The sequence below is a fragment of the Saccostrea cucullata genome, unplaced genomic scaffold (assembly GCF_032062105.1).
Source record: "Saccostrea cucullata isolate Sc308-1 unplaced genomic scaffold, CSIRO_AGI_Scuc_v1 ctg438, whole genome shotgun sequence".
Classification (NCBI taxonomy): domain Eukaryota; kingdom Metazoa; phylum Mollusca; class Bivalvia; order Ostreida; family Ostreidae; genus Saccostrea; species Saccostrea cuccullata.
The window spans coordinates 177,513-188,670 of record NW_026935125.1 but is presented as its reverse complement, the minus strand read 5'-3'; the positions used below and the strand labels follow the sequence as shown (position 1 = coordinate 188,670).

General features: G+C 32.2%; 1 protein-coding gene across 1 annotated transcript; it reads left to right on the top strand.

Moving 5' to 3' along the window:
- The first annotated feature begins 1,282 nt into the window (after positions 1-1,282).
- Positions 1,283-2,228, top strand: LOC134241949 (class E basic helix-loop-helix protein 23-like). The gene has a single exon (XM_062723959.1). The coding sequence runs from the start codon at positions 1,428-1,430 to the stop codon at positions 2,085-2,087; it is 660 nt and encodes a 219-aa protein (XP_062579943.1). The 5' UTR covers positions 1,283-1,427; the 3' UTR covers positions 2,088-2,228.
- Positions 2,229-11,158: the final 8,930 nt, after the last annotated feature.

Below are 11,158 nucleotides of genomic sequence, written 5' to 3'. Positions count from 1 at the left end.
TTTTGAAAAAAAAACTTTCTTTCCATTTTTCAATTTACAAACACATTAGAAGTTGTAACACACAGGAGTTGCGCATTTAACCGTTTGATGGTCCTATAATTACAAAGCTGCCCTTTGGGAAATTTTAAATAAAACTTTAACAATAACCAGCCGTGCGAGAACCCGCAAAAAATAAAAAGTTAACTTGCGAAAACTTCATAAATATTCAATTTTAAATTTTTTTTCGCAAACGGCGCATTGAACAAAAAGCAATTACTCGTTTAAACGGTTTTTTGTCACGAACTCGCGGGGATTTACAAATCGCATTACAGACCCTGTTTCATGCGTCCCCCTTCCTATCATTTGTTCATTTTCATTATAAAAGAAGGCACTTGAAAAGTAGGCATTAAATTTGAATGCCGAGCAGACTGTAGCATATGGCCATTCAGACGAACAAATGCTCCGTCCACCCAGCGCTTAACAGATTGACGGCAAATCCTTGTTTATTGTCAAAACATTTGAAATTAATGATAAAATTAATGCTCTTAACATTTAAATAATGTTCCTATTTTGATATCATCTGGTTCGGTGACATTATTATTAAGAGGATTTTTTTTAGATGCATGCGTTTTACCAAGCAAGGTACGTATCTTTATCTTGTATACCCTTCAAAGCCCGTGGTTCTGAGAGAGATTTTCCTCTGTTGAAACTTCAATGAATTGAACCGGTCAAACTTCATGCAGTTTAAAATCGCCGTCTTTTATTTGTAAGGAATCGATAACGAAATTAAATTTCAAATTCGGGGTGTAAATTGAATTATCCTGGAAACACCCCCTCCCCCAATGAAAGATGAAAAAGACTGAATCAATCTTTGTACAGTGCAGTATAATGTTTAAGCTTTGATATGTATTTCAGATTATATAATATTTTATTCCATATCCTTATTTCCTGATTAGCTCTTTTTTGGTTTGTTTTTGTATATGTTTGTGTGTTTTTCTTATTGATGAATTATTATTCAAGTTTTGTCTGAAGGAGGAAAATTTGTTCAGAAAGTTTCCCGAAGTTAGCGTTATGAGCTTAGATCATTTTGTTCCAGTGTTTGGACCGCCCACAGATGGATTGCTGGTAGATTTAACATTAGACGGGATCATCCAATAGATTTGGGCATTCATCGTTCTTAGGGATGCACATCTGCGCAGTGAAATGAACACTAGGACATAACTCTCGACATTCCGCCAATCAAAGTTTCCTTATACTTTACCACCACAAAGTGATCAATTAATTTGATAAAGCAACATTGCTGTTTCTAATCTAGATGATCTTTTCACTACATTGTGAAATATTCAGAGTTTAGATGATTGTGAACGTTTGTGATAAATAGAATTTGAATTCTGTATTTTTTCCCTTATCACAAAGAACCTTTGATTTTAGGGGGAAAATTAATTAATATGGATGAAAATTACATGGGAAGTAATATGCAAGATCGGCGGAATTTATGCGAGACCGAAAACACAAGGAAAGATGACTATCATTCAATGGGAAATAATTTTGGAAAGTTTTCCAACACTCCGAGTTTTACACAGCGAGAAAGTTCTGATTCGGATGAAGGTTCCGCAACTATAGACATAGAGGAGAATAGCGATGATAGTGAAAGGGGCTTCCCCTCTGTCAGCAGACGACAGTTTGACACGTCTGGAGAGTACCCAGAGGACGAATTATATCCCAAACACAAGCAAAGGCGAGGAAAAGTGGAGAAAACCGCACGATTAAACATAAATGCACGTGAAAGGCGACGAATGCATGATTTGAACGATGCATTGGACGAACTGAGGTCCGTGATTCCATACGCTCATAGTCCCTCTGTCAGAAAGTTGTCCAAAATCGCCACATTGTTGTTAGCCAAAAACTATATTTTGATGCAAGCCAACGCCCTGGAAGAAATGAGACGAATGGTGTCCTACATGAATTCTACATCCTCGCCCTCTCCAGCGTGTTTTGAACCTCTGGTGTCGTATAACCGCTTACAGAGGTTCCAGGGACTGGCCTTACCCCCGGGGCAGGGCAGGTCCAACTGTGCGTCAAGGTTTGATCCGCCGACAGATTCCTAGAATCGCCAAGATTTCAGTGACATAAAATTCAGTGAAAGGTGCGCGACAGAAATTAAAATATTGACAAAACCAAGTGGACACTTTTCAGATTATCACAAGATTCTGTTATAAATATTATGAGAATACATAAGTTTTATTGATTCCTGAAAATTATTAGTTATTGCATTTGATTTAATACTCAAACCTATTTTTTGTACTTTTTCCATCAGGTTGAAACAAAATTCGTTCAAAGTAAAACTGAAAGAGTAAAAGATAGTATTAAAGCAAAGAGGGTAGATCTGAATAAAGAGTCCCTCTCTCGAATTCTTTTTTTTTTTTTTTTGAGTCATTTTTCGATTTAATTGTGCAATTTTGAATTTTCAGATTATTTTATGTGATTTTTTTTTTTATTAATTGGTTTAACAAGACGAACGCAATATCTTATTTGAAATCGAAATTTCAATGAAATCATGATACGCTTTTACAATGATTTTCGTGTTTCGATTATTTTATTACAATGAAAAATGTAGGGACATCTGATAATGATAAAAATATGATTAACTGAAGAGGTACTTTTCATATTTCCTAACTTTTTATGACATTTTTCTGTACTGTTTGCACTTCGATGAAAATTAAAAATACGAAATTTTATAGAGAATTTTACAGAGAATTTTTTTTCTGATTTAAAGTAAAGAATACACATTGTCAAAACTATTGTGTGTCTTTTTAATAATACTAATATATAAATATATATATATATATATAAACATGTATATAGTTATACTCAAGTAAGTGAAATTTTGAAGAAATTCATGATACTATACATTATTTAATGTGTTCTGATTTTTTATTTCTTATTTTTATCAATTTGTAAAAATAATAGCAATATTAAAATGTTGAGCCTGAAATTTGCAAATTTTTTTATTGGCTCATTTTTTTTTCTCGTACGAAAGTCGAGGCGACGAAATATGAGAAACTTTCTTTCAGTTAGAAGTAGCAGCTCTGCTTTGCTGACACGTAACCAAACAATAGTAAAATTACATGTTCAATAAAAAAAAAAGAGATGTTATAAATTTTATGTTTTATAAATCTGTAGTGTCATCCTGTATGAGCAAATAATCCTTTACTTAAATCTAAATCTTTTAATTCAGCAGCCTAATTCAGAAGCCTAACATCACCAACCCACTTCCTCTCGTTTTTTAAAGATTTATATCTATCTCCATTTTAATATTTGAATATACTACAATCAAAAATAGTTTTCTTTTTTCATGTATAGTCAATGTATAAGCAGATAATCTTATTGATCTTTGATTTCAGAGTATTTCATTTTATTTTTGAACATTATTTTTGTGTATTTATTTGTTGAAAGGAGGGTTTTTTCCCCAAAGTTTTGAGATCTTGTGTCTGACCCTTTAATATACGGCCCATCATTCTTGCATTTAATTTTTGATAATTTTCTTACTATTTAACGGAATTTCAAGTTTAATATTGCATTTTCAACGGAAGCAGTAAAGAACAACTTTGCATTCATGATTTCTGCCGATGTTTAATGCATGTATAGAAAAAAACAACGACATTTACATACGAAAATTAACTTGCAATTTTTCATTTTAATTAAAAAAATATATTCAAAATGTTCTTATTATATTACTGGAGAAACAATATGAAACTTTAATTAGTATCATATTTTTCTAAAATTAAAAACATTGAAATTAACGTGCATGTATACTTGACATCTGTAAATTCATGAAATGTCTTGAGGGTTTTATTAGTGTATTCGTGCTGTAAATAGAACTAAATGCCTTTATGTCCTCGATCCACGAAATGTGAAATTTCAACAGTATACAGTAAGAAGCATGATAATAAAAAAGAAAAAGAGAAACAGAGTTGGAGGTTAAATATATGTTTCAATTCCGTGTTCTACGAAGAACTATTTTTATTAAATTATAATTTAAGGGGGCCGACTGGGGATTTATTGTGTGAAAACTACAATAGCGAAACTCTTCATTTTTATACCATATACAACTTACATTAACATCAGTGTACATGCCAAGTTTGGGGAAAATCTGCCGTCCAGGTATTTTTAACGGACCGTCTCAAAATACAGGTACATTTACTGTAGGATTATATATATACATGTACATGTAGGAAAATACCAATTTTTAGCACTTTAAAGCAAATTATACAAATACTACTATATATTTTTTGTTCAAATTATAATATTTGATGGCTAATACTATATTGTACATTATATGTAAGAAACACAAAATTCTACCGTCTTGTTACCAGAGGAAGCATCTCAAAATACCAAAAATTAACAATTTTCCTGTTTTTATAGAGTTCTACAAAATACATGTATGACAGGAGCAAAGGATTTATATGAAAACATAAAAAAATAATGGAGATATTCTCAAATTTTTATGTTTTAAATTTCAAGAGCGTATGTTTATTACTTTTTCTTTAATAACATTTTTATTACCCCTTTCTTTGAGAGCTTCAGTTTATCATAACGTCAAAAACACACTTCGACGACGTCAACATACCTATCAATTGCAAAATCGGTTAAAAAATCAATTAAATGAAATTATAATTACACTTTTAAACCTGTAATTTCTTAATTTTATCAATTAAGTTTAATTTTATCAAATATTGTGCAAGAAAACCACAGGAAAAAGTTGCATTAAAACATAAATACTTTTATGGATCATTTTACCCTATGATGCGTTTTTAAAATGTTTCACTGCGCAATATACAGAAAACCACAATAATTCAATTTTGCTCGGCTTATAAAAAAATTCCATCCCAAATATGAACAACAACAAAATGTTTTAATTTTATGGAAATTAATTACAAATTTGCAACAAAATTTTCCGATATATCTTTGAATATATCGCACAAGGTGCGCCGGGAGAGGGGGGGGGAGGTTAATGAACATTTTAAATAAAAGTAAAAAAATATTTCGGTTAGAAACAAGGGAAGCCTCCCCTTAGTATGTAACAAGTATATTTCTTCAGACCGCGAAAATGCCCCATTCAAATGTTTTACATCATGTAATGATGATGGGACATTTTCAAGCAATTCACCTTTTTATTCCAAACAAGCAAATCCGAAGAGTTATGTTCCCTTGCTTACGGTGTCTTAGTGGATGCGATGCAATTATTTATGGCATGTTGTCAAATAAGAACACCTTATCATATTTTATTCAAATGTAAAAATCAAAGTTAATTTCTTGAATAAGGTCAAACAGGTAGGTCAAGGTGAAGGGGTAAAAAAAATCATAGCATGATCGGAAACATCTGGTCACAGGCAATAAACATGTCAAATATGATTATATAGCATTTTCTCTTCTTAATAAAAAGTTATTAGGAAAAATAACTTTTTTGAAAAATCAGTAAAACTTCAAGAACAAGGTCACAGGGTAAAAAAGCATGGTATATTTAGAAAGGTTTTGTCACAAGTAATACACTTGTAAATGTATATGAAAGCCCCATCTTTCCTCCTTCAAAAGCTATGATATTTAAAGTTGCCCTGATGTTATCATTTTTAAGAGTGGGTCAAACTTCAAGGTCAAGAGTCAAAATTCAAAGTATTTTTGGAAAGGTCTTGTCACAAGTAATATACTAGCTGCAATAATGTAGCCCTCTCCGATTTTTAAATCTGATGTCTCTCCCTAAAAAAAGAGAGAGGGCTACATTATTGCAGCTAGTATTAATATACATGAGAAATATAAAAGCCCTGTCTATTCTCATTCAAAAGTTATGACCAAAGTCATAGTTTTTGTGACATTCGGAAAAACAGACAAATGAGATTTAATGTCTCATCGCCTTGTTTTGAACATATTTTATTGTATAATTCATACAAAGGGATTGGTAACAAGTTCTTACAACTTAGAAAAAACCTTTCCCTGTAAGTAATATATAGCGTACCTTTTAACGAGTGTATCTTCAGATATCAGACGAGGGGGATATACAATATACTAGTACTAGTATACTTTCGAGAAAGCGGGGACAATAACAGTGATGAGCAATTATTCCAATAATGAAACAAATGAGAGATTTGTACACATGAAAGATTTCATATACTTGCTGGCCAATGCTGAGTAAGTGGGTTTTTAAATAATTTGTCAATATTTGGAGACGTTTCTTTAAGATAGATTGAAGAACTCTGTATGTTGAAAACATTAGTTTATTGAGAGGGTTTTGAATTAAACTCATAAATTGATCCTGGCAGATAAGCGTTGCGCTCTGGAGATGCTTAGAGCGAATGATTAACTGAAGCGACCAATTTGTCTTCGTTTTCGTTGACGACACTTGATGGTGCGATATTATCCAGATGAGCTCCGAAAACTGGCTTGATGTATCAGATCAATTTGTCATATCTAGTTTGTTATAGCGGGAAAAGGACCGAGCGGGGTCACGGGATACTTCAGCGAGTAATGGGAAAACAAATCTTCACAAAATTGTTCTCTTGATTCATCTCCGTAAGAGTGTTCGATCTAACTTGTAGGAAGACTAAAATATTAAATATCATGCCATCTTTACAATAATATTCATGTTATAATTTGATATTCCTCAGATTTTTGTTATTACGCGTAACTCTCGCGTTTTAACGCGAAAGTTAGGCGTTTGTTCGCGAACGTTACGCGTTATATCGCTAATATCGTTATAACGCGAAAAAAAATTATAACCTACGAAAATGGGCCTTGGACAAGAGACAAATTTCCGAATTGAAATAGTAATCAAACATAATTTTAAAATATTTTTCGATCTAATAGATATTCTAATTTTTATGAGATTTAATTGGTACATAAGATACCTAGTATATCTAACAAATCTTATTATACCCCCCGCTTGAAAAGTGGGGGGGGGGGGTATTTGAATTGATACACGCTTTATCTCTTATCCGCAACTCCTCTTATACTACTGAGTGAAATTTAATGAAACTTTCACAGAATCTTTATTACATATTGCCATTGTGCACCTCCTATTTTACTTTTTTATTCGACATATTATATGTTTACCTATGACTCAAATAGAAGCTTCTAGATAACATTTGATGGGACGAGTCATTACCGTAAAACAATGTATAGCAAAACATGGACATTATTTTGTCACAGTACCTCTAGTTTTGTTATTCTTTTACAACTTCACAGTTGCCAATTCATGAATATTTCAGTCTCATTTCTTCCGTATTTTCCCGAAGTCAGTGAATTTTTGACTAAGAGTAACAGTCTCAACATTTCATCAGTTTTTTATTTAAATTTTACTCAATTTCGATCAAAAAATAAATGTGAAACAAATAGAGAACACGTAAACTCTGAATCTGTAAAGTTGCTGCAGTTTCATCAGAACTTAAAAGGATTAAAAAAATGCCCCGGTGTCTTCTAGTGCAAATCCACATTCTAATCACCACCGAAACTTCAAAAGACCACAACAAAGATATTATGGTGATTATGACCGTCAGTATTAAGTCAATGTCTGTGAATTTGTCTCAAGTGAAATTGCGTTGTATTTCTGCCTGCTTTCTAGAATTAGCGTGTTTCCAAACTGATAGCGACGCGAAATGTGATTACTGTTTTCTCACCCGCGCGATCTCTCATCCCCTTGGGCAACTCAAACGCTGTAATAATCCGCCATGGATGTTTCTTTATCTGCAATGTTGAATAACGTATTTGACGGCTAAGAAAATTGATTTTCACTGGCTTAGAAAAGCTCGGCGTTAAAATGCATCACCAATGTCCATCAGTACGGAGATATAGCTTTCAATTTCTCAAAAAGAGGCCTAATTGTTTCCACAAAGGACCCGGACTGATTTTCTAAGCAAGTGAATTAAGCAAATCGTGATATTGATCAGCGTCAGGATTGAATCTACAAATGTATATTTTAGAGGAAGGGGGAAAGAACATCGTCGATTACTTATTTACATAAGTGACAGATATGAACTACATCGCACAATTTACTCGGATTTAAGATTTTTCCAAGAATGTCGAGATGTTTTAATGAATTAGCCAAATAAATTACGATTTCTGCCATAAATAACACAGATCCTTTTCCTTCCTCTCATATAAAGTTCATTCAACTCATAAACCAAGTTATTAAATAAGCTTGCTTAAGAGAGATACACCGAGACCATTTAATCAAACACAATTATAGGGAGATGCATACATGTAACTTTTGAGGATGACGTATCGAACACGATCTCATCTCCAACTGAAGCAAGACTTTCAACAATCATTACTAATCCTTTGTCTAATAGTGTCATATCAAGTTCTTAAATTGCTCGAAAATACAATTACATAAAGCAACTTTAGAATAGTATATATACGGGGGTGGTATCTTTTATTAGAAAAGCCCAGGTTTTGAAAAAAAAAAAAGAAGACAGAAAGGGCGTTAATTTTTGTTTATATTGATTTGTAAATAAATGAATGTGGCTTTCTTGTTAAGTGCAATGTATTTATTTGTTGTCACCTTTTGAAGAGAACAACATGCATGGCGCATGCTGGCAATTATCTGACTGTAATAAATGATTCTACGGAACCAAAGTAACAAAATTAAGCACAGGTCATCGTGGCAGAAAATTAAGTTTGGTGGCGCGTGTCTAGGCATTATAGAATCTAATTCTGAAGGCATTCGGGCCCTGTTTTTCTTCAATAAAATTCGGGATTGTAAATTCAAAGCGGTCTCCGAGAGGCCCCGTATTTACCGAAGGTTTTGTCGACACCATCTGGTCACATGGAATTTAATTTTCTGCGCTTTTAATCAAAAACTGGGAAATTGAGAGAGAGAGAGAGAGAGAGAGAGAGGTATGTCTCCTTTTGTACTTCTTTCTTGTTTTGCTTCTTTTTTAAAATTTTTTTTTGTTTTTGTTTGGAGAGGGTTATTTGTTCTTTATGGTTATCCTCTAAACTAAGAAAGAAGCCAAGAAACCACCCAGCATATATACAGAACTCAGATTCTCAAATCACTCGGTCAGATCTTAATTTATATAATGCTTGCTAAAACAATGTCCACGTTTTCGATCCTTTTTGTGCATTTTTGTTGCTTAAAAATCGGCTATAATCATTGATAAGCAAATTAAGCATTTAAATATATACTTATAATTTATCTTCAAGGGAATTTTCAATTACAATATACTCACAAAAGACAAAGCAAAAATCTTGAAAATGTTAGATATTATATGTCTGATTGCTTAGAGTCTGCTCATCCCTTTTGACTGAAATATTTTTAATGATCTTCATGTGTTGTAAACTTTCAGCATAACAAACCTCCCCCAGTCTGATTAAAATTTGATTCTCGATCCGCTCCTTTATTTTTTTTTATTGTCGCTACACGAGGATCTGATTTTAATCAGATGGCAAACCTCCCCCCGGCCTTTCCCATGGCGGATCCAGGGATCTTGAAAGGGGACCAGGTCGGCGTCAGATAGGGTCCCACATCCACATACACACACAAATGATTTATTAAATCTGATCTATATTTTGGAGACAAAAAACGGGGGTTGGTGGGGGGGGGGGGGGGGTGGCCCCCTCTAAATCCGCCAGTTTTCCAAGTATGAATGATGTATAGCAAGCAACCCTACAGAAAACATTGCTATAAATTAAAATTTTCTTGAGCCTTTGCAAATATGATTTCTTACACATTTTATTTTTTTCAAGTTTTGTCAAATACATGTAATGAAATTCTTTGAAAAGATTGCGTTAGTAATTATTTGAATATCACGATAAATAAAAATAGAAATTTAATTTATAGGACTTGAACACAGGGTATTCTTATAAATTCCTTTCTATAGAGATGATTCACAATACTTATCTCTGTAGGATAATATAAAGCATTGCTTTTTTTCTTTTTTTTTTAGGTTTGTACGGTGAGATAGACACCTGATAATAAGAAAATATTCGCAGAGCCTAGATGTACATGTATTTGTATCGATTATAGAGAACTTGCGAAATGTTGACGAAATACAATTTAAGTGATATCTTGGTATCATCAAATTGCAAATTGTATTTGCTCATACCTTGTTGTATCTTAATAAATACACCGATATCAACTCTTTTCAACTAAAACGTGAAATATTGACTCAAGATTCAGAAAGGTGTACCCATAAGACCATCTTTTTTATGGTGTGTCTTTCCCACTTAAGGAGGCTCATTACACCCACAGTTCATTTTAGACTTCATTACAGTACTATCTTTAAAGCCATATATGGCGTATGTACAATGAAAATTATACACTTAAATTATAAGAACTTATTATTTGTATCATTACTTTATATAAAGATAGAACTTTTCCGTAAATTACAAATTCTAAGTCAATTCCGTTATAAAGATATCACAGTTTAAATTGGATTCTCAGAATTTTCTCCGACCCGGAATAAAATACAAAAGATTTAAATAACACATTACAGAGAAGATAAAATTGTATTATTAGATGAAACGAGGCGTTCTCCGTGTCCAGAACTGTATGAAAATCTTTAATTTAAATGTATTAACTATGTTTCTTCACTTAATTTTGTATTTTTCAAAAATATATTTTTTTTTATCAGTTACGCCATATATGGCTTTAACGTAGATGTCAAATATTCAAATGGAGGTACATGTAATAGTACCATAAACATTTGTTAGTGAATTTTTAAACTGTTTTTTTTTAATTTTTAGTAGAATGTTTTATTTCCAATTTATTATTAATAGAATTGCAGAAATTTCAGTGTCAAGGGATGGACATTTTCTTGAGACATGTACACACAATGACAATGCTTCATAGTATTTAATATCATTTTCAAAAAAAAAAACAAAAAACAAAACAAAACAAAACAGAACAATAAACATATCTCTCTTTCTGTTTTCCTATTTCAAAGGTTTCTACTACATTGATCTTTTTACGAGATCTGCCCAACTATAAATATACTATCCTAATATTAAATAACCAATAACAATACTGTTCTCTCCATGGGAAATTCTTTACAAATTATATTTATCACACTAATTCATTATATACCACTGGAAAAATGGAGAGGGTGTAAAATTAAATTATCTTTCCATACAAGAACCATCCAACTTTGTTTATAAAAATAGTTTCAAAAAAAATAAATTAATT